The 24,706-nt window shown below is 36.1% G+C and overlaps 1 protein-coding gene across 1 annotated transcript in view; it reads right to left on the bottom strand.

Moving 5' to 3' along the window:
- loxhd1b (lipoxygenase homology PLAT domains 1b) overlaps nt 1-16,543 on the bottom strand; it is a 21,299-nt gene extending 4,756 nt beyond the window's left edge. Inside the window, exons 1-30 of the mRNA XM_017468490.3 lie at nt 15,361-16,543; nt 15,053-15,167; nt 13,609-13,689; nt 13,327-13,511; nt 13,101-13,199; nt 12,835-12,983; nt 11,990-12,113; nt 11,364-11,614; nt 10,935-11,070; nt 10,609-10,769; nt 10,419-10,505; nt 10,190-10,325; nt 9,859-10,013; nt 9,591-9,751; nt 9,424-9,500; nt 8,612-8,808; nt 8,321-8,513; nt 6,539-6,699; nt 5,589-5,907; nt 5,231-5,382; nt 4,788-4,921; nt 4,472-4,617; nt 4,287-4,391; nt 3,971-4,099; nt 3,433-3,594; nt 3,001-3,182; nt 2,772-2,888; nt 2,530-2,692; nt 468-622; nt 130-339 (exon numbers count right to left, since the gene is read on the bottom strand). Coding sequence (XP_017323979.1) covers nt 130-339; nt 468-622; nt 2,530-2,692; nt 2,772-2,888; nt 3,001-3,182; nt 3,433-3,594; nt 3,971-4,099; nt 4,287-4,391; nt 4,472-4,617; nt 4,788-4,921; nt 5,231-5,382; nt 5,589-5,907; nt 6,539-6,699; nt 8,321-8,513; nt 8,612-8,808; nt 9,424-9,500; nt 9,591-9,751; nt 9,859-10,013; nt 10,190-10,325; nt 10,419-10,505; nt 10,609-10,769; nt 10,935-11,070; nt 11,364-11,614; nt 11,990-12,113; nt 12,835-12,983; nt 13,101-13,199; nt 13,327-13,511; nt 13,609-13,689; nt 15,053-15,167; nt 15,361-15,646 — 4,728 coding nt within the window. The 5' untranslated portion in view covers nt 15,647-16,543. The remainder of the gene's footprint in view (nt 1-129; nt 340-467; nt 623-2,529; nt 2,693-2,771; nt 2,889-3,000; nt 3,183-3,432; nt 3,595-3,970; nt 4,100-4,286; nt 4,392-4,471; nt 4,618-4,787; nt 4,922-5,230; nt 5,383-5,588; nt 5,908-6,538; nt 6,700-8,320; nt 8,514-8,611; nt 8,809-9,423; nt 9,501-9,590; nt 9,752-9,858; nt 10,014-10,189; nt 10,326-10,418; nt 10,506-10,608; nt 10,770-10,934; nt 11,071-11,363; nt 11,615-11,989; nt 12,114-12,834; nt 12,984-13,100; nt 13,200-13,326; nt 13,512-13,608; nt 13,690-15,052; nt 15,168-15,360) is intronic.
- Between the last annotated feature and the right edge of the window lie 8,163 nt (nt 16,544-24,706).

Below are 24,706 nucleotides of genomic sequence, written 5' to 3' on the forward strand. Positions count from 1 at the left end.
GTAGAATGGCAAGTACCTCAGGTAGATAATTCAGTATCGAAAAACAATAATTACTTTAGTTTATTATATTTAAAAATCATAAAACTGCATACAAAAACTATATAGTGGAAGTAATTTAAACTTTCTCACCTTGACATAAAACGTTCTCTCAATCTTTTTATCTTCCTTCTTTTTTGAGAGCCACCTTTCACATAAGAACATGGAGATTTCCTCTGTGTCTATATCCACAATTTCCACCTGCTCTAGGAACCAGTCTGCTCCTATCATAGAATTGTCATGCCGTATTTTGATCTTAAAAACCTGCCCAAGGTCCACAGCCTCAATGCTGAATCTATCAACCTAGAATGAATAATCAGTGAACAATTGAAAGGATTGTAAAAATGGTTAAACACAAAACAGATGCAGAATTCCCAATGACCAGGCTTGTGAAATACTGCTTTTGAAATATTATTCAAGAAAAGACATACTGCTCCTCTCTTAAACTTATTTTTGTTGGTCTCTGATTTGCTGAGTTTGCGTTCTCCTGTGTCTCCAAGTTCTCCATAGATGGTCAGGAACACATTGGCATCTGTACCTGCTCCATACATATCACCTGTTCTTACAGACACTTCATATGTGTGAGCTGAAGAATATGAGAAAAAACAGGAAACTGTGTTTAGCAGAAATGTTCTTCTGATACATAACTGATTTATTTTTTATAGTAGGCATAGTAATTTAACTAAAGGCTAATTCAACACTCTCCATTCAATACCTAAATATGAATGTCTTTTGTCACCATATAACAGTGTCTATCACTTCACAGATATACGTATACTATATTGCCAAAAGTCTGTTGATAGCTGACAAATCACAGCCATATGTGCTTGTGGAAAACCCCATTATAGATTTAGTCCCCCTTTGTTGTTATTAGGGATGCACCGAAATGAAAATTCTTGGCCGAAGCCAAAGGCCAAATACCGAACACGTTTTTTCGCGTTTTTTCCATTTATTTTGCCATTTTTTTCACCACTGCATAAATTAAATAGTCAAAATGTGCTTTTTACTATTTTGTCTTGCTTTTCAAAGAAAAAAAACTTTACATTACAAAAACTACAATTTCAAAATATTTATTTAACACTGAACATTTTTTTTCATTCCAGCAGGCATAGGCTACCAACAAGGCACAATATAACTTTAAATAAATAAATTAGTAAAATAAAAATATTTTGATGTGGTCATCTTTGAGCCCCCCTTGAATAGCCGATGTTAGGCCTATAACTGACTGCTGGAAGAATGTAACACTCTGTAGCCTACAAAAAAAAAGTGCATTAAAAAGTGCATTGACAAGAGTGCAAAAAATGGTTCTATTCGGTTCTATACGGCTGATTATATTGGGGATATATACCGCTCGTGTCCCTGTACACCTCGCGGAGTATTATAGTAGATATAGTATAGTTAGATACGTTGTTAATGTTCTGTTCCTTGATAGAGTTAGTTAGTTTAAACTATAGATTATTTCATTTAGCCCCCGTTGGTTTTTCCACTCCCAGTCCACAGTACTAGTTCATGTTTCTTGTTTTGTGTTGTGACCCTGTTTTCTGTGACCGTGACTTTGATTCCCTTTGCCTGTCTTGACTACGTTTTTTGGATTACGATTTGGATTTGTCTGCCTGCCCTTAAATAAATATGTCTTTACCCGCTTCCGTACTCTACTCCCTTACGTCTTGCGACGTGACAGAATATTCCGGAACAGAAACAAAAAAGTAAACATCCGAAGAGCACGTAGCTCGTGCACGTAGCTCGTGCATGTGCGCGCCCCTCATCGAGGTCGTGACATTCGCGCGTCTCACTCTGGTTGCTAGGCTATTTTGTCGCGTCATCAAACACGTCATTGTTCGGTCAAATTTATTCGGCCTTTTCACTTATTCGGCCAAACACCGAAAATGCTAAATGCATTTTGCTAAATGCTTTTTTTGCTAAATGCATCAAACATTCGGTGCATCCCTAGTTGTTATAATAACCTCCAACCTCTTCTGGGAAGGCTTTCTATTAGATTTGGATATATATATATATATATATATATATATATATATATATATATATATATATATTGTTTTTGGAGGGTGACTGTTGGGATTTGTGCCCATTTAGCCATAAGAGCATTAGTGAAGTCGGGAACTGATGTCAGACGAATAGGCATGGCAGACAGGCAGTGTTCCAGTTCATCCCAAAAGTGTTCAGTGGGGTTGAGGTCAGGGTTCTGTGCACGCCACTCGAGTTCTTCCACACCACCTGAGGCAAACAATGTCTGCATGGAACAGAGCATTGCACATTGGCATTGTCATGTTGGAACATGGCCCCTTAGTTCTCTTATGGGAATTCTTAATGCTGCAGCATAGATATTCTACACAACTGTGTGCTTCAAACTTTGTGGCAACAGTTTGGGGAAGACCCACATATGGGTGTGATGGTCCACATATTTTTGGCCATATAGTGTACTACGTAGTATGCAACATTTAGTCAGAAACAAGTGCTCAATGGGGAACATACTTTCCAATGCATCTTCCACTTCGGTCTCAGTGCATTTCAGGGTGCCGTCTCTCAGAAGCCTCTCTATGATGATGTCTGAGGGTACAAGCTCTCTCACTGTCTCACCATCATCTTCAGACTTTGCCAGCCATCTCTCACATGGGAAGATGGTAGTCTCAGATCCCTTAAGAGGGATACAAACTAAATTGCAACTATTTCTGGAAATTTATGTCTGGAAAGAAAACAGCATAAAAATATACTACCTTTCCTTTCCTTAAAAGTCTTCTAATCTCTACTCGGTCAAGATGCCACCCAGGGTTTATGCCTTTGTTGTCATGTCCAATGCGAATCTTCTCAATGACATCGCCTACATCTTCCAGCTACACATTAACAAAATATAAATTTGTCATGCACACCAAAGCTGAGGAAATGTAAATAAAGACCAATTGTAAGTTTTTAAATTAGCAGTAGTTTGTAATGTACTGTGCTCACCTCCACAATGAACATGTCCTCTGCTCCCCTCTCAAAGTACATGCGCCTTTCTCTCTTATTCACACACAGATACTTTTGGTGGGTGCAGACTCCATTTTCACCATAGAGAACAATGAAGACATCTGCATCCGTTCCTGCTCCAAAGATATCACTAGTAAAGGTTTTAATCTCATAGGGCACAACTGTAGATAGAACAGACAAAAAGACCAATGATATACATCATCATACAAGGTTTTTTGTTTTTTTGTTGTTTTTTTACATTATATAGTCAGACCCTGGTGACATGCAGGGAGTTGAACAAATTAAGTTTCAGATTAATTAACTGTGATTTACATTGAGGTTTGAATTGAGCTTTGCAAGAGAGTAATTATCCAGAAGAATATGGGATATAAATAGGAAGCTGAATATAGTGTAAAATCAATCGTCCCTTACATGGAGTATACACCTCAGTCTGCAGTTCCGCTGGGTACAAATCTCTTGCTAATGCCCCATCATCTTCTCCCTTATCCAGCCAGCGGCCAGATGGGAAACAGAGTTTTAAACCCTGAGAAGGTGCATTAATCTCCACCCAATCCAAAAACCAACCTGAACCCCCTGAATGAGAGGCAATGCAATGTGTTAACATCATGTTTGCTAAAGTGTTGGCACTGATATTCAGACTTATATTACCGATCATATTTAACAAATCTCATTCATACAATAAACCATGCTCCTCAAGATCAGGTTCATGTTGCACTTGACTGCTGTGATACACATTGCTGAATAAATATAGTCTTTCGGATACAGATAGCTAGTCTTTACTAACAGCTTTTAGAAGCAGTCAATTACATCCAGCTAGAATAAGCCTTGGTCAGGCACAACTGTAAATCTGCCTTAGTTTAGCATTAATGACATTTACTTTCAACAAAATTCTGTTAAAATTAACCTGGTTCCTTCCTATTTTAGATAGGTTAATACTCCAAAAACTTACCTGCATTGTCATGCCCAATTCTGATCCTTTTAAGCTCTCCAAGATTAACAGCTTCCACAATGAACTCATCGATGAATCCTTGCTCAAACTTATTCTTGTGAGTTTTGCTGGCCTTCAGGTTAATAATTCCTGTAGAATTAATGAAGAATCACAGAAAGAACAGTAAGAGCAGATGATGTCCGCACAAAGCCCCCAAGAAGGTGGCAATCATTTACACAAATTGAAAATATGATATTTGAGGAATGCTTTTAGGAAAGCGTTTAAAAACTGCTTCGTTTTTAAGTTTTTCTAATTCCATTGCTTTATGATGTTTAACCTGTATCATCATTCTCTCCATAAAGAACTGCAAACACATTGGCATCTGTTCCAGCATATTTCTTCTCCCCAGTCTTAATCCTCAGGGTGTATGTTGTTGACATGGCTGTGAAAAAATATCAATGTATCTTTGTATCTTTTTGTGCATAGTTTTTAAAACACAACATGTGTCAACCTTTTCTTTACCTTTCTGCTCAAGCCCTAAGGTGGCTCCTAACTCTTCCTCATCCTCATTCTTCTTCATGAAAGCCTCATCTACAGGCACCAGCTCTCTGACAATCTGGCCATCATCCTCATCAACAGCCAACCAGCGGTTACAGGGGAAGTAGTACCTGCATTAGCATCCAATTTGAACATCATTGCATTGAAATGTATTTGCTTTCCATGAAACTTACTAAATCAAAGTTAGCAGTAAAATTATAATTGACTTTTGTTGTTAAAATAGCAAAATTGCTTAGAATTAACTCATGTCTTCAAAATTTCTTATCAAAGGCACACTCACGTGGTGTCATCTTTTGTATCTATAATCTCAACTCGGTCCAGGTACCAGGCTGAGTTGGCATGTTTGTTGTCATGATGGATTCTTAGCTTCTTCAAAGGCCCCAGTTCAACTGCTTTTATTGTGAACACGTCTTCCTGCAACACATACAGATGCAGCTGACTTGCAAAATTTTGTTATCAAAATAAGTGAAAATTATCAGAATTAGTTCATTGCCTACATAACAAAATGAACATTTTCATTGCCTTCAACACTTCAAAAGTTATAAGAACATGGTGTGTTGTGTTACCTCAGGCATGATAATGAAGGTATGGCATAAATTATATATGATCAGTTAGCATTAAGAGCTACAGTACACCAGCATCTATTCATAATAATGGGTGGCACTATATCAGATCGCTTAACTTTAGAGGACAGTCTCAGAGTGATAATCGAGTCTTACTCACCTGACCACGTTCAAATTTGTTAAGGTTGTTAGATTTCTTCAGGGGACGCTCCCCAGTGTCACCATTCTCGCCATAGATATTGATGTAAACGTTGGCATCGGTTCCCGCACCCCACATGCTCCCCGTAAAGACACTGACTTCATATGTATTTTCTATGAATGGATATGTTCAAATGGTTATTTCCCTTCATGAATGTCATTAATATTTATGGTGATGAGTGTTTTGATAGTCAGTAATACACCGTAAAGCCGATTTACATGATGGTACAATAAAGTAAGCAGCCTGTGTGTATAGATTAATGATCAAATAAAGAGATGTTATTTGAGATGATGATAAAAGTTCTGATGCATTTATTTACCCTCTAGTTCCTCATTGTCCTCAGGGAGAAGCTCCACTATCAATTCCCCATCCTCCTCATCCTCAGCCAGCCAGCGATCACAGGGAAAAGTTAACGTCTTCACTACTTCCTGCATCACTTCCTCAACCTCATCATCCTCTTCGTCCTCCTTCTTTTTCTTCTTTTTGTTTTTCTTCTTGTCTTCTTTCTTCTCTTTCCTCACCATGGCCATGACCAGGTACTTCAGGTCCACCTTTTCTAAGTGCCATCCAGCACCAATTCCTGATCCATCATGGCCAATGCGGATTTTGAAGATATTTCCCACGTCTTTAGCTTCAATCTGTTTCAAACAAAAACCAAAAAGTGTCTCAGGGTTGTTGATGTTCTATTCAGAGCATTCATATAAATTGAAACTGTTATTAGATGTTTGGAAATTCTCCTGTGGTGTCAGTGTTTGAACAAGATGTATTATAAAACTGAAATAATTAGTATTGGATAAATACAGTATAGTTAAAGTTTGATTAAATTTCTAAATAGAATGTGGGGACTGTTCATTACTATTGACATGAACTAAAGCAAACTAATATTTTCAACATTCTGTAAACTTTAAAACATCTAAAGATTTTTTTATCCTTGATTTTCTACTTTCTGACCAAAGAAATTGATAAACTACTAAGGATGATTTGGTGAGATGACAAATTATGTTTACAATACCCATTGCCACTAGATACAATATTACATTAGTGCCAATCTGCAGGTTTCCAGTACTTTTTCTTTGGTGGTCCTTGAAAAAACTGGTAGGTGCACTACTTAAGAACGTTAAGCAGACCATTGCCACCTTAAGGATCATCAAGTAATCTGTATAAACATTTTTATAGGAAATGATTGGCTGTCAAGCAGAAATTGAATGAAATATTTCAAATTAGACAAATGGCATAAGTATGTAAAACACCATAAATGTTAGTTATGACCTTGAATATATCAGTGGTTCCCCTTTCAAAGTTGTTTGACCTGCTCTTCAAGGTGATAAGTTCTGTTTTTCCTTGATCTCCATATATTTGGATGAAAACACTGGCATTAGTTCCTCCAGCCCAAACATCACCCGTTACCACAGTAACCTCATAGTTTATTACTGTGTGGAAAAAGACAGAGCTGAGAATTTTAATTAAGAACAAACAAATATATATATATATATATATATATATATATATATATATATATATATATATATATATATATATATATATATATATATATATATATCACACACAACCCCAATTCCGAAAAGTTGGGACAGTATGGAAGATTGCAACAAAACAAAAAAATCTGGTTTGATGTTTTACTTTGTAAATGTGATTTATATTTGAAAATATATACTCATTTAAAATCTGATGACTGCAACACACTAAAAAAATATGACAGTCGACTGTTTACTACTGTGTAACATCGTATTTTCTTTTAATAACACTTATTAAGCGTTTGGGCACTGAAGTTTAGGCACTTAAGTTTAGCAAGTGGAATTTTCCCCCATTCAACCATTATGCATTTCTTCACCTGCCCAACTGTACAAGGCGTTCGTTGCCTTATTTTGCGCTTCATAATGCGCCACACATTCTCAACCGGAGACAGGTCAGGACTGCAGACAGGCCATGTTAGCACCCGCACTCTCCAGGCAGAATGTGGTTTGGCATTGTCCTACTGGAAAATGCAGGGACATCCCTGGAAAATACGACGTCTGGATGGCAGCATATGTTGCTCCTAAATATGTACATATATTTCTGCATTAATGGTGCCCTCAAGGATGTGCAAGTTACCCATGCTATGGGCATTGACATACCTGCTGGCTTTTGGACCTGACACTGATAACAGTGTGGATGGTCCTTTTCCTCTTTGGCCCAGAGAACACGATGACTGTTTTATCCAAAAACTATTTGAAATGTCGACTCGTCGGACCACAAAACACGATTTTACTGTTTTACTGTCCATCTCAGATGAGACCGAGCCCAGAGAAATCGGTGGTGCTTCTGGACAGTGTTGATGTATGGCTTCTTCTTTGCCTAGTAAAGCCTTAACTTGCATCTGTGGATGCAGCGGCAAATGGTGTTGATTAACAAAGGTTTACCAAAGTATTCCCGAGCCCATGTCAGGATATCCATTACAGACTCATGATGGTTTTTAAGACAGTGATGTCTGAAGGATTGGAGATCATGCGCATTCAGAAGTGGTTTTCGGCCTTGCCCTTTACGCACGGAGATTTGACCGGATTCCTTAAATCTTTTAATTATATTGTGCACTGTAGAAGGTTGAAATGCCCAAAATCCCACAGATTTGTCTTTGGGGAATGTTGTTCTCAAAGTGTTGGATTATTCGTTGACGCATCTGTTGGCCTTGAAGGACTAGGCCTTTTTTGGAGGCTCCTTATATAGTATGATTAGACAATTGCCTCACCTGTTTCACATCACCTTCTTATACCTTCAATATTAGTCCAAAATTGCCCCTGTCCTAAGTTTTTTGGAATGTGTTGCATGCATCAATTTCAAAATAAATGTTTAACTTAAAAAAAAAAACTATGCAGTTGATTATGTAAAACATCAAATACCTTGTCTTTATATGTTTTTGTTTACCGGTCAAAGTACATTTTCAAATCACTCCTCTTTGTTTTTATAATTTTCCATACTGTCCAAACGTTTTCGGAATTGGGGTTGTACATATAATGAATTGTCTTTACATATTATACAGTGTGAAATGAGTACATTTTTCAATATCAAGTATTTCACTTGGATAGAGCTCCACTTCAGTTTTGCCATCAGCCTCATCTTCAGAGAGCCAACGATGGCTGGGGAACATGTAGCGTTTGCCCTGGTTGGGCACCATGATCTGTACACTGTCCAGAAACCAGCCTGCCCTCATGCCTTCGTTGGTGTGGCCAATCAGCAGACGGTTGATCTGGATTAAGTTCAGCGACATCAGTTTACAGTTTAAAGTAGGCATTTCTCATATAAGAAATCGGAGAGTAAAAGTTACAGCCCTTAAGCCATACGCACTTGTCCAATGTCAAACGTCTCAATGGTAAAGATATCAACCCGACCAGTTTCAAAGTAGTTCCGCAGGTCATTAGACGAAACAACCAGCATCATTTTACTAGTGTCACCTTTCTCACCATAAAGCTTCACAAAGACCTTGGAGTCTGAGCTGGCACCATTGATGTCTCCTGTCTTTACTTCAATATGAAAGCTGGTGTCTAAAAATCAAAAGTTTAAAAGTTTATAAGCAAATTTCATGTAATGAACAGACAAAATCAGTACGATTGATTAAAATGTCTAATCAAACAGGTTTGCTTGAGGTGTGTCTGGTTCTGAGTGTAGGACCCAAACTGCATATAGTACCATCAGTATCAGATGCCTCCTCCTATGGTCATTAACCTCTCAATGCCACTGACTACATGAATGAGATTCTGCTACACAAGCTTGTAGATGCTCCCTTAAATTTACTTAGCAAAAGGAAGGGCAGAAACCCTGGCAACCTCTTCATGAGAAGATTGCAATCTGAGACCTTGGAATTATAAGGTTCTGCCTGATATTGAGCCATAACCATGATCATCAATAAGGTCAAAGCAGATACAAATGTTCAACTTTTTAAATACTTTTAGTAATATTTTAATGTAAACCTTTACAGTATGTAAGGTAATATTTTCAGTAGCATATAAATAACCATTCTAGCCTCAAAGGTCTCAAATTGCTTTCAGTTGTATTATTGAGGACATGTGTGGCATTTAAATCTGACCTCTATTATTCTAGTTATGTAATCCAATAAACTTAAGCACACACAATATGAAGAAGTACCAGGAGAAACTTACTAAAGAGTTTTTGTCCATCAGCAAATGGAACTAACTCCCGAACAATCTGGCCATCATCCTCATTACGGTCAAGCCATCTGAATTAGTAAAGAGATACTGTACCACGAGCAACTGAAACATTATCATTTCAACTACCAACATTAATAAGAAATTAAAACCTCACTAACCTATTACATGGGAACTCTACAGCCTCAGACTCAGCCTGTCCTTCTTCTCTGACCGTCACTTTGTCTAGGAACCAGCCACAGCCTCCCCCTCGCCCATCATGGCCAATCCGTACTCTGCGTACCTGCCCTATCGACACAGCCTCAATTATGAATTCATCACCCTGTAAATGAACACAAATGCAAAGTCTAAAGTGCAAGGGCACAAATCAAGCCATAAGGTATATTATGTCTGTATTCCACAAAGGTCTGGCTTGATAATTCTACTTACATTGCCTTTCTCAAACTTGTTGACATTATTCTTGCAGTTTACTAAGATGCGGTCACCTGTGTCTCCTAAATCTCCTATCAGGCATAGGAAGACTGTAGCATCTGTCCCACTTCCACTGACAGTTCCAGTGTAGACTGTGACTCTGTATTTTATAACTGCAAATAAAGAAAGAGCTTTGTTGTAGGGTAGTAAAACATAGGCCACCTTAATATCAAATAATATGCTGAAGACAATCTAGTGGTAGTACAAATGCTTTGAAACCAAATTTGCCATTACAGCATTTACACTCAAGGTCTGTGAAGGCACTCTTGAAAATGATTTAGCCTCTTGCCTGGCAGTGGCTCCTGGATAAGATCTCCAGTTGCCGGGAGCTCCCTTACTACTTCGTTGTCATCTTCACTTGTATCTAGCCAGCGATTACAGGGAAATTTGTATTTCTCTTTTGTTAATGTTTTCATAAGCGTCACCTTTGGAGGCATAAATAAATAATTACACACAAGCCAAAAGCCTAATTCTTGGAAAAGTTAAAACATACACATAAACTTTGCATTTGTATTTACCTGGTTTAAATGCCATCCTGCAAATGGATTTCTCTTCTCATGAAATATTCTCAATTTTTTCATCATTCCAAGATCAGGTAGTTCAATCTAAAGGCATTAATAGAAATTCAACCCATCGATTGAGACTTATGGGTTTCTATTAGTTAGGAAATAAAACAAAAAATATTTTGACTCTAAAAACACTAATTACCATAAATTTATCAACCTGACCCTGCTCAAAATTGTCTGTCTTGTTGTCCAACTTCATCTCATCAGACTTGCCCATCTCTCCATAGATCTGTAGTATAATAGATGCATCTGTGCCTGCCCCAGAAAGATCAGACGTCCAAATCCACAGAGACCATGGATACTCTGATGAACAGCAGAACATGTAGAACAACAGGACATCAATCATCTCAGCCATAGCACTGTAAGGACAGTCCTGTGACACATGAAATCTCTCACTTTCTGGTTAGATTATTTCATGACTATTTTTCTTGAATTAAAAACTTGTCTCCGAGCTATAAGACTGCTCACTCTTTTGTCTTTTTTGTCGCAGTGAGACCATTTCATAAATCTCTCTCTCTATTAGGCCATCGCCCTCATCCTCATCCAGCCACTTAGAACAGGGGAATGTCTGCTCAAGCCCAGTGAAAGGGCAGTAGATTACTACCTGAAAGAAACAGGCATGATCAATAGTGTTTCAAGCAGTTAATACTGCTTCAAAAAGCCCATAGTGCTTTAAACAGTGAGGAAGGCTGTGGAAAAACATTGGGCAAATATAAATGGCCACTAAACTATTATGGCAGAAATGTAAGAAGAATTAACAATGCTTCACTTGGGAAAAGAAGTAGGCACCATTAACCTGCACTAGAAACATTCCTCCAGTCTCTTTTCTAATGAGAGTCTGATGCAGATTGATTGCTTCAGTAATTATTTGTCACATGATATTAGTCTGTAACTCACCTTATCACAGTACCAGCCTGCACTGACTCCATCATTATCGTGACCAATAGTTATGCGACCAAGAGGGCTTAGCAAAGCTGCAATTTCTATGTTAAAGATGTCAGTGAGTCCACGTTCAAATTTGCCACCTTCCAGAAAGATCTTTCCACTGTTCTTTGTGCCCTTGGAGCCATGCATGACTATGTGGATTTTGGAGTTTGTCCCTGCTCCCCTGATGTTTCCTGTAACCACCTGTATGTTGTAAACAATGCCTGCAAGATAGGATTACATGCAATGGAGTTAGATTCTCTTGAGGCTGCGCTTACTCTCCAGAAACACCAAAAAGTCTGGCCTAAAACAGAGAATGACTGGTTGAATGTCTACAGTTGGAGACTGACAATTGTTCACACAAATAGTCCAGATCTTGTTTCTAAGATGATATGAAACATTAAAACAGTAATGTTAAGATTGTCAATAAACTCTTCTCAAAAGGTTTTTGCTAAAAAAGATCAACTTTAAGCACAATCAATGATTACAAAAAAGGTTGTACCTAATACGGTTGCATCTGGGGCATTTTCTTTTAACTAGGTACTTCACCTTGCTTTGTCTGCATAAATATAATCAAAATCAAAAAATCACTTTCCTACCCGTGGGCTGACTTCCTCCCACCAGAATATCCCTTTGAATCTTTCCATCATCCTCATCTATGGCAAACCAGCGACCAACAGGGAACTCATACACTGCCTTGTTTCCCAGGTCATCCACTATCACCTAAACACAAGCAAAATCAAGTCAAATAAAATATTGAAAGAAAAAAATATGCATCTCCTTTTATTTGAGTTCAACTACATAATGTGTGTAATCTACTCATACAGGATGTTTGGAATAAATAGATTCAATGTGTATAATCTATGTGCAAATCTATGTGCTCAGTAGTGCACCTCTTCAATAGGAAAAACAATCCTTTAAGTAGAGTGGTGTTTCCTTTCAACACAGATAAGGTGACTACAGTCCAGGAGAATGACCTCATCTCAAAGTGTGTGAGTGACACAGATGCAGAGGAAGCTACAGAGTCAAACTCCAAGGTCTGAGGTGCATTACCAAGGAAAAAACCATGGTAAAACAACCTATAGCTAGATTTTTTACCAGTAATTTCCTACACATTCTTTCATATTCACACTCGTTAGATATGGATTGTGCATACCTATTAAGAAACCATTAAATTATCATTTAGGAGTCTGGTAATGTATAAGATAGGGATGCAAATGTTATGAAACAAATAGCTGTATAACTGTACAATAACATTTTTATACAACCTACTTCAGCAAACAAGTGAATGAATAACCAAAGAGCAGCAATGGAAGTAACAAACAGATGTGATATTGTTATACTCATTTCATCATCATAATTTTCTGTAGTTTAATAACAAAAACATTTTAAATGGTCATTACGCTGTTATAGATTTTGAAGTAATAAAAGACTAAACTTGTACCTTGTCTACAAACCATCCAGCAGAGGACCCTTTGTTGTTGTGGCCAATGGTGATCTTCCTTAATTTACCCAAGTTTGGTGCATCAATAGTAAACTTGTCTTCTGCTCCTCTCTCAAAGTTGTTTTTCTCACTGTCGAGTCTCCTTTCCCCTGTACAAAACACAATGTATAGGACAGCCAAATAACGACATAACATTATAAATTAGTTGTACAATATAAAGCAGCATACTATTATGATTGATACATTGTAAAGAGCATGCTGGTTACCAGTATCTCCATTTTCCCCAAAAATATTAAGGAATACATCTGCGTCTGTTCCACTACCTTTGACATCTGCAGTGAAGACACTCACCACATATTTATTATCTGCAAAACAAGAAATATGTGGCCACATAGGAAATACAGTCAAGTTAAGAATTAGTCAAAATGAGAAATGCCTCTGTGTATGTCCAGCTGTATTATCAAATGTCCGACATATGAAAGAATGACCCACATTTTGGCATGTCAGATGGATCTATAGTTCCCAGTAGATCTCGTGCAATGAGTCCATCACCCTCCTTCCTGCTGAGCCAGTTGTTGCAGGCAAAGTAATATCGCTGATGGGGTCTGTTCATGTCAGTCACCATCACACGGTCCAAGAACCAGCTAGCGCTTAGGCCTGTATTATCATGCTCAATCCTTAAAAAAGCAAAAGAAACTCTTCTGTTGAATAATTATACTCACATTGATGATACATATGGAGTTCATGAAGGAATTGTTTGTTATTTTAGAATACCTAATCTTTTTTAAAGTACCAACATTGTGAGTTTTTATCCGGAAAACATCTGTTTTGCCTTTCTCAAAAGCAGTCCGATTTCTGTAAGGAAGATAAATATAATACAAGCTCTTAGTTCTAGGAAAGTAATAGGATAAGGTGGGTGTAAAGACTAAAAAGAGTTTAAAGACTAAAAAGCCTTAGTCAATTAAGCTAGCTAAGTATAAGTTCTCACTGATAATGAATTAATAAGATAAACCATATTAGCTAAGTAGCAGTAAACAAATATGTAATTATTGTAGGTAATGACCAGCCCTGTATCTACTTGAAAGAGCTACTCAACTGTACATAAGGCTTTGTGAATTCTTACTAATTGTATAGCACAATGTGCAAAGAAATGTAATTTAGTTACACCACTTCATTACATTTCATTAATTATCTTTTCCACAAATAGAAACATTCAGATTAAATGGTATCTTTAAAATTGGTCTTCACATTGTGCTACATAATTATTCTTAAAATAGGTTCAATGTTGTTCACTAAATAAAATCAAACAGATACATAGCTGATATCTTCTACCTTGTCCAAATCATGCATGCTAAAGACAAGTGTTCTGTATTCTCTTCTTAGTAAAAAAACAAACAAACAAAAAACCTGATTTTCATCTGGAAGTAGAATAATGTCTTTTGTTTCCTATTAAACTGAAAAAAGAAGGCACATAACCAAACCATACATTCAAGCAGGTCCTTTATAATAATTTACAGCACATGGATATTCTATACTTTATCATGAGAACCAAGTCCATTTGCCTCTAAAATTTCCAAAAACTTTCACATGCTTTAGATTTATTAATCACACCTTCACCTTGCACCATTTGGCAACATTTAAAGTAGTTACAGCTCGACACTCTTAGAAAAAAAAATCAATCTAGAATCCTAAAGGGTTTTTTGGATCGTCTCTCTGGGGGAACCCTTAAAGGTTCTATGCAGAACAACATAGTGTTTCCTGATCAGAGAGACTTCTAAGTAGACTCTGAAGTGAAGAACCATCAACTATCCAACAAAACCCTTGCGGAACCCTTTTTCTAAGAGTATACATTAGAAGAACAATTGCACATTGGTCCTTGATAAAAAAAAAAAAGGCTATAGAATATCATGTGTGTATAGACAACCCCACACAATTTTAAGCAGCGTTCAACTGGCTTTTCTGTCATTTTAATCAGAGAGAAAATGCCAGTCAGATACCTCTTTTCAGTGCTGTGGATTTGGGGGAAAATGAAAAGCACAAATTGCTGTCAATATCATCAGTATAATGATATTAAAAAAAAATTACAAATCAGTTATTCAACTATATGGAAACCCTCAGTCTGAACAATCACAATTGTGAGTCTGATTTTCCAATAATTACCTTTATATATACAGATATATATATATAGATATATAGATATATATAGATATATACTCACTTGCTGGCAAGATGCACCTTTGGAGTTATGCCATAATCACCAAAAATAGTAACAAATACGTTGGCATCCGTCCCTGCCCCAGCTATTTCCCCAGTGATGGTAACCACCTCATAAACTAGAGGTGTAGGTATTGACAATAAATCAGATGATTCAAATAGACATTCTACAGAGTACTTATGCAAAGACAATCAAGGGATACATCTTGATATAAAATATAAAGTATCAAATGTGTAATACTACAACTGAAATGGAATAAGAATACTCTATAGCAGTGCGTTAATAAACCAAAACCACAGCAGAATCCATACCTTTCTTTTTATGGTATTCATCTTCATAGTTTTCTATTTTTTCTGGTTCATAGTTCCTTAACTCATTCTCATAGATCTCAACATAGTCAACAGTTTTTTTCTTTTTCTTGCCTTTGCCTTTTTTACCCTCATCATCACTGTCTGTGGAACCTTTTTTGGCCTTCTTCTTCTTTTTCTTCTTTTGAGAGTCATCATCTTCTTCTTCGTCTTCTTCTTCTTGCTCTTCCTTCTCGGCTTTCTTCTTTTTCTTACCTTCCTCTTTGGACTTCTTATCTTTTGACCCCATTATCCCCCCTGCGTACTCCTTAAGTTGGCTTTGCTAATTCTCACCGTCTCATCATCTGCTTCATCTTCCAATGAAGTTTTCTTATCCTTCTTCTTGCTTTTTTATGCAATTTCACCCTTTTTCTTGCTCTTCCTCACATCAGTTGTTGTTCAGTCTATCTTAGGTTCTCCTGCTTCATTCTACATTTATCGAAATCTGTACCGTTGCTCTTTCATTTCCTTCTTAGCTGTGACTGCTGCTTCTCTTCTTTGGTTTCTTGCTCCTGCCGCGTTCCACCCCCCTTCGAGGGCATCTTTAATTTATTTACTGCCTTGTAACTTTAACTGTCGTCTTTGCGTTCACGTAAAGGACACCTCGGCTGACCTGTGATGCTAGGGAGACCTGCCAACAGGAAGGGTCATGGAGAGAGCGCAAGGGCTCTTGGGTACAAGTAAGCTGTAACATCAGGGCCTTCCTCATCACAAACAACAACAGTTACTGGCCTCATTAAAATTTACCATGTCTTAGTCATGTGGACACTCACTAGACAGGGCTACTGTTAAAGGGCATGTTCCTAGTCAAACTGACTGGTAAGGAAAGTCCTGTGTTTTTAGCATTAAGAAGCAAATTTATAGACCTCACATTAGTAATAATAATAATTATAATTATTATTATTATTGTTATCATTATTATTTGCATATTGTTTTTCACAGTTTCGTTAAAATAACTATGGAGCTATAACTTATAAAAAGATCCATTTAAATTCAAAAACATTAAATAGGTGACTAATAATTTTGTGTATAATAATTCTTCATTAATATACAGATAAATAAAGTTACTTGAGAGAAAGATATTTCATAGTCTCGGCAAGGGCTGTGATTTTATCATGGCAGTTATACCCACATTTTCCCAGTTGGTGGAGACATTCACCCATGATTATGTTTGTGAACCCATTATTACTGCATTTCAAGCACTAATAAAAAGCTTACAGAAGTAAGATTATCTTTTAACATGTAATTTCTACCATACTCCTAAGTAACTGTGAAGTAACTGTAATCCACTTCAGACAGTTCATACATTAAAAAGTCAGATCTCTTGGATACGCTGACCATACTTCAAACTAACTCAAACGTCTCTGATCAAAATTATGATACTATTTCCCTATGACTATAGTACATATATGATACTGATGTTATGTTATCTAATATGCAAGGGATAGCCTATTGACCCAGGCAATTTATTTAGATTTTAGATCTACTATTTACTTATAAAACAGTGTTTATGGAAAAAGATGCACAAAATTCCCTCATATATTTGACTGATATGTTGTGAAGGTGGAGGAAACTAAAATTATAAAAATGTATTAAATTATATAAATGTATATATTTATTATTATTATTATTTAAGATTTATTATATTTATTTACTCTCGGCTCAAAATAATCTAAACATTGTCTACATAAAACTACATGATATTTAAAATATTTATCTGAAAAAGTGAGCCACATGCTAGTTTCATGTTGGAAAATAATCCAGTGTTGTGTCTGTGGCTCAGGTGGTAGAGCGGGTTGTCCACTAATCATAGGGTTGGCGGTTCAATTCCCAGCCTGCATGACTCCACATGCCAAAGTCTCCTTGGGCAAGACACTGAACCCCAAGTTGCTACTGATGGCAAGCCAGCACCTTGCATGGCAGCTCTGCTAAAATTGGTGTGTGAATGGGTGAATGGGAAACAGCGTAAAGCACTTTATAGAGCCACTAGGTTTAAAAAAGAGGCTATATAAATGCAGACCATTTCTCATAGTACATACATAGGTGAAAAAAGTTCTTCAAGAGCACTTTGGAAAGGGTTCTTCCCTTACAAATGAAGTACTAATTGAAATGAGTTTTCATTCTTAGCTTCCAAAAAAGGGGTTCTACTTGGAATCCTTTCTAACAGGGAAACACTTTTCTAGAGTACTATAGTACATAGAACCTTTAATAGTTCCTGGGACAACCAAAAAACCCTTAAGAGTTCAGTATTTTCTAGGCATGTACTAGCAAGTATAGTTTGTTAATAGACACAAAAATGCCTTTGAGTGTTTGGGTGTACCCTTGGATGGATGGATGGATGGATGAAGTTATAGTTTCTTATCAGACCAGGCTGTCCATTCTGCATTATAAGTCTTCAGCTATTTGTGTGCGCTTGTTCGATGTGCTTGTCCATTGTCCTCTGTGCTTATTTTCTACACAAATCTAAGAGGATATTAATCTAAACAACTATGTCCTTTCTCACATTGAAAATAAGGAAAAATACAAATAAATAGAGCAGAAGGAAATCAATTATGTGTAAACAAATCCACAACAGAAAAGGAAGAGGCTTTGACTGTTATCCTGAAATTCACTAACCACCCTGGCTGAGCTTGTTCTCTGACCTCAGCTTCCTTTCAAACTGGGATATATGAGGACAAATATTTCCTGTAATGAGCAAATGTGTAATTGTATAATAATAATTAAATATTATTAATAGGAATATTATTAATAGCTAGTGTGGAGTCACTACATGTACTATGGAACATATTGAGATGTGTGGAGATATATTACTTATTTCTGAATGGTTTGAAAATAAAACCTTTAGAAAAAGTAAAATATCAAACAAGAATCACGCATCTTGTGTTGCATAAGATTAAGGGTGCTAATTTAGAAGAAGCATTCATTTGGAAATAAACCTTTGCAAAGTAGCCATACTATTAAATATTCACATTACTACAAATAGGCAGCTTAGATACAATGTTATAACACAGGCTGCCAGGCCAGTTCTATTTTAGTACCTAAATTTCTTAATCCATTTCACTGATAACATTTAAAGGGATAACAAGGATGTTGTTAAATATGTAACCTGAAGACAACATTTTCCTGAAGCGCAAAATCAAAGGCAATTACATTTGAATGTTCAAGACCTAAACCGCATTATACTGGTGACCCATTTCTTCAGTTTTCATTTCTTCAGACCCATTTATTCAGTTTGCAAATCAACACAATCTCTGTTGATTTTCAGGACTCAGAGTTAGACATGACACAAACCCATTTATTATACCTGTGATAAAGAATTGGATCATGCAACATGTGAGCATTTATTCAAAACAAGGGCCAAAGAGCATTCTTTCTTTCTTTATTTTTTTTTTTTTTTTTTTTTTTTTTTTACAAAATCACAAAGATGAACTACCTAAGAATCTCTGTTTTAAGCACCTTGCACAAACATCCTTTCTTAAATTTTATTTTCACAAATTAGAAATTCACCTATTACAAATACATACAATTAGAGTCGAATGAATAAATAATCAGCTTGTATCTTAAAAACATGCATGATGTTTGGGCTCTCATGAGCGTCCCTTATTAAACGTGACATTTGTCTTAAAATTTTAATAAAACGTAAAACTTTTATTAACTTTATTAACTCTGTCGACATTCCATGCGCACACTTTGCTGGTAAACATTTGGCTATTTTGTGGCTAAGTGTATATATATATATATATATATATATATATATATATATATATATATATATATATATATATATATATATATACACACACACACATATACATACATACATATGTATATATATATATATATATATATATATATATATATATATATACACATATATACATATATACACACATATATATGTATATATGTATATATATATGTATATATGTATATATATATATATATATATATATATATATATATATATATATATACATACACATATATACATATATATACATATATATATATATATATATATACATACACATATATACATATATATATATATACACACACACACACATATATATATATATATATATATATATATATATATATATATATATATATATATATATATACACCGTGATTTTCGGACTATTGAGCGCACCTGAATATAAGCCGCACCCACTAACTTTAAAAAGAAAAAAAAAATTGTACATATATAGGCCGCACTCGTCTATAAGCCGCAGGTGTCCACGTTGTAACATGAGATATTTACACAGAAAGATGTTACACAAAGATTTTTTTTTTTTTTTTTTAAAAACCTTTTAATTAAATACGTACCGTAAATGCTTTTTTCTGAACAGTGCCTGTAACACGGCTGGTTAAAAAATAAAAAAAATACAGTTGCCTACCAGGAAAAGTCATTGATCGCTATCTTCATCTTCCTCCTGCGCACTAAAACCACTAAAGTCGCCTTCTTCAGTGTCGGAATTGAACAGCCTCAGAATTACCGGTACTTCGTCACACACTTCCTCAGTCTCTCTTTCGTTGTCGCTCTCAATGACACTTACGTCTCGAGGCAAATTCGCCCTTGAGCTTGTGCTGTCCTCTTCATCACGCAGCAGTCCAGCCTTTCGAAACCCGCTGGTGATGGTAGATTTTATGACACTGCTCGACGCTGTTAGGATCCACTGGCAGACTGGAGCAAAAGTTGCTCTTCGCATGCTATTTCCTTCTTCGACAGCCAGATCGATTGCCTTTAACTTGAAAGCTGCATCATATGCATTTCTTCGTGTGTTTTCCGTGATGAGGGGGTGTGCATGAAGCGCAAAATGACTGATCTGAAGAATTTAGTGTGAGTGCGTTTGATTTAATTTGAACCACTGAATCCACTGTGACCTGTTCGGTAATTTCATTGGTCCGATGTGACGAGGCTAAATGTTTTGGCGGCATGAAGCGCGTTAGCTCGTAAAAATCCATAAATTAGCCGCGTCATTGTTTAAGCCGCAGTGTTCAAAGCGTGTGAAAAAAGTAGCGGCTTATAGTCCGGAAATATATATATATATATATATATATATATATATATATATATATATATATATATATATATATATATAGATATAGATAGATAGATACACTTATATTTTTGTTATATTACACAAAAATTAAGGGACCACTGCAAAGTTTTCATAAATCAGTATCTCTACATGTATGGCAGCCATTCCATTCCAGTGTCTTATGAATTCCAACACAGGCACATGTCATTCTACTAAATGAGGTACTGATTAGGTGATCACATGAACCAAATCTTCTATAACAGGGAAAAGTATAAAATCCACTGCTGTGTTCGTCACTATACTCTTGCAATAGGACCAGCTGGGTGGCAAAGACAGTGCTAATAGTACCTTAAAAGTAACTGCAATTAAAAAATAACTATTGACCATGCCAAAAGAGTTGAAAAGGAAAGTTTTGCGTGAGGAAAAGAAGGGTTAAATTCTGGCTTTATTGGCAGAGGGATACAATGAGCATCGGGTTGCTTCCATCCTTAAAATTTCAAAAACGGCAGTTTATAAGAACAAGGTCAAGCAGCAGACACTGGGGATAACAAAGCCACAGACCAGCAGAAGGCAAAAACGACTCTCCACTGACTGGGATGACCGCCAACTCATTCGAATGTCACTCAACAACAGTAGGATGACATCAAGTGACCTACAGAAAGAATTGCAGCTGGGGTGAAGTGCAAAGCCCTTCATCAATGAGAAGCAAAGAAGAGCCAAGCTGAGGTTTGCGAAAGACCATTGGACTGGATTGGACTGTAGAGGACTGGAGTAAGGTCATCTTCTCTGATGAGTCCAATTTTCAGCTTTGCCCAACACCTGGTCATCTAATGGTTAGACGGAGACCTGGAGATGCCTACAAGCCACAGTGTCTCGCACCCACTGTGACATTTGGTGGAGGATCGGTGATGATCTTGGGGTGTTTGGAGGTGCTTCAGCAAGGCTGGAATCAGGCAGATTTGTCTTTGTGAAGGACACATGAATCAAGCCATGTACAAGGCTGTCCTGGAAGAAAACTTGTTTCCTTCTACACTGACAGTGTTCCCCAACTCTGAGGATTGTTTTTTCCTGCAGCACAATGCTCCATGCCACACAGCCAGGTCAATCAAGGTGTGGATGGAGGACCATCAGATCAAGACCCTGTCATGGCCATACCAATCTCCAGACCTGAACCACATATCTCTGGAATGTGATCAAGAGGAAGATGAATGGTCACAAGCCATCAAACAAAGCCGAGCTGCTTGAATTTTTGCACCAGGAGTGGCATAAAGTCACCCAACATCAATATGAAAGACTGTTGAAGAACATGCCAAGATGCATGTAAGCTGTGATTGAAAATCAGGGTTATTCCACCAAATATTGATTCATGAACTCTTCATATAGTTAAAACATTAGTATTATGTTGTTTAAAAATGAATACAAACTTATTTTCTTTGCATTATTCGAGGTCTGAGAACGTTGCATCTTTTTGTTATTTCGACCAATTGTCAATTTCTATAAATAAACGCCCTAAATGACAATATTTTTATTTGGAATTTGGGAGAAATGTTGTCATTAGTTTATAGAATAAAACAAAAATGTTCATTTTACCCAAAAACATATCTAATAATAATAGTAAAACCACATAATTGTAAAACCAGGAAACTGGGAAAAAAAATTCCAGAGCCATATATTTTATTTTTATATATATATATATCTATATATATATATATATATATATATATATATATATATATATATATATATATATATATATACATATACATACATACATACATACATACATACACACACACAGCCTTAGCCCAGACTTGAACCCAATTGAACATCTCTGGAGAGATCTGAAAATGGCTGTGCACCGACGCTACCCATCCAACCTGATGGAGCTTGAGAGGTCCTGCAAAGAAGAATGGGGAGAAACTGCCCAAAAATAGGTGTGCCAAGCTTGTAGCATAATACTCAAAAAGACTTGAGGCTGTAATTGGTGTTTCAACAAAGTATTGAGCAAAGGCTGTGAATACTTATGTGCATGTGCTTTTTTTGATTTTTATTTTTAATAGATTTGCAAATATTTCAAACAAACTTCTTTCATTTTGTCATTATGGGGTATTGTTTGTAGAATTTTGAGGAAATAATGAATTGAATCCATTTTGGAATCAAAAAGTCTTTTGACTTTGTACCAATGACTAAAAATATGTTTTGCCTAGTGCAAATGTAGAGACCTGATTTCTTTTTTCTTTTTTTTTCTTTTTTTTACAGGAAATCACAAACCACCACTATTAAAGTTTTCATATTTATCATTGCATTCTTATAGTCATTAACCTGGAATTGAGTAGGTTTAATCCAAACCTAAATAACAAGTATAAAGTTAACATGAACCTAATCTGTTCTGTAAGTAGAAAGGTCAGGAATAAAAACCTCTATAACATATTATTATATGCATTTAAGTAATGTTTATGAAATAGATTTGTACTAAGGGGATCAGTTGAGTTAATTTTACTGTTAAAGGTGTATCTGGCAATACACTTAAGAATATTTGATAAAGCTTGCAGACATGGGGCTTTAACTGTTCTGCAGGCAAACTGTTATAAACAGATTTAGAAGATAGCGTGTCTGACAAAGAAACTCAGCTTTCAACATGTTAAACACATGTTTACTTGTACTGTGTTCATACAGAATTATGCAGTGACCAGTAAGTATTCATTCATTCATTTATATTCAGTAACCACTTTATCCTGCTTAGGGTCACGATGGATCTGGCATCTATCCTGGGAACACTGGGCATGTGGCAGAAATACACCCTGGATTGGATGCTAGTTGGATTTGCATGTTTATCATGCTTTGGGAAAAAAGGTTATATAGGATTAAATACAGGTATAGATTGCACATGGATATTGTATTTTATAGTGTTTAAAGAAGGAAATCATATCGATGGGAAAAATGTGCCCTTTGTGACCACAGTGCTTGGTTGATGAACTCTGTCTATATTTGACCTTCTGCATGTTTTCTCTTGAATAGCTTTTGATCTCTGTATTAGCCTGTGTATATATATATATATATATACACACACATACACACACACACACATCCATATTTAACCCCTGTCATGTTTCCAAATGCTTGTGGATTTTGGACTCTTAGGGTTCCAAATAAAAATACACACACTTGTATTAAGTCACCAATTCTATTACAACCACTAAAATATCAACACGAATAATATAATGATAGATAAAACAAACAAAAAATACTAATATATATATTTATATATATATATATACACACACACAAACACACACACACACACACACACACACACACACACACACACACACACACACACACACACACAGTATCTCACAAAAGTGAGTACACCCCTCACAGTTTTGTAAATATTTGATTATATCTTTTCATGTGACAACACTGAAGAAATGACACTTTGCTACAATATAAAGTAGTGAGTGTACAGCTTGTATAACAGTGTAAATTTGCTGTCCCCTCTAAATAACTCAACACACAGCCATTAATGTCTAAACCACTGGCAACAAAAGTGAGTACACCCCTAAGTGAAAATGTCCAAATTGGGCCCAGCTCCGTGATGCCATCATGGAGGAGTGGAAGAGGACTCCAGTGGCAACCTGTGAAGCTCTGGTGAACTCCATGCCCAAGAGGGTTAAGGCAGTGCTGGAAAATAATGGTGGCCACACAAAATATTGTCACTTTTGTTGCCCGCGGTTTAGACATTAATGGCTGTGTGTTGAGTTATTTTGAGGGGACAGCAAATTTACACTGTTGTACAAGCTGTACACTCACTACTTTACAATGTGGCAAAGTGTCATTTCTTCAGTGTGTACTCACTTTTGTGAGATACTGTGTATATATATATATATATATATATATATATATATATATATATATATATATATATATATATATATATATATATATATATATATATGATTGTAATTTCAGTCAGCTGGCTGGTTATGACTATCATTAAAAATGTATATAAACTCTGTAGGACTCATGTGGACGCCTAACCATCACACCCAGCAGTTATGTTTTTGTTTTCCTGCATCCCAATTCAAAACTAGAAACCAAGTACCTTAAATAGTCTCATTTGGGTTAACCGAAATTGTGTACATAAACATAATTATTAAAGCATGTTTAATAATGGTAATGATTTTTATTAATACTACAAGTCATGGTAGTAATTACAAGGGTCATAACAGGATTTTGAGTGTTTTCCTTCTGTTTGGGAGTGTAAT

This window comes from Ictalurus punctatus, chromosome 5 (assembly GCF_001660625.3).
Source record: "Ictalurus punctatus breed USDA103 chromosome 5, Coco_2.0, whole genome shotgun sequence".
Classification (NCBI taxonomy): domain Eukaryota; kingdom Metazoa; phylum Chordata; class Actinopteri; order Siluriformes; family Ictaluridae; genus Ictalurus; species Ictalurus punctatus.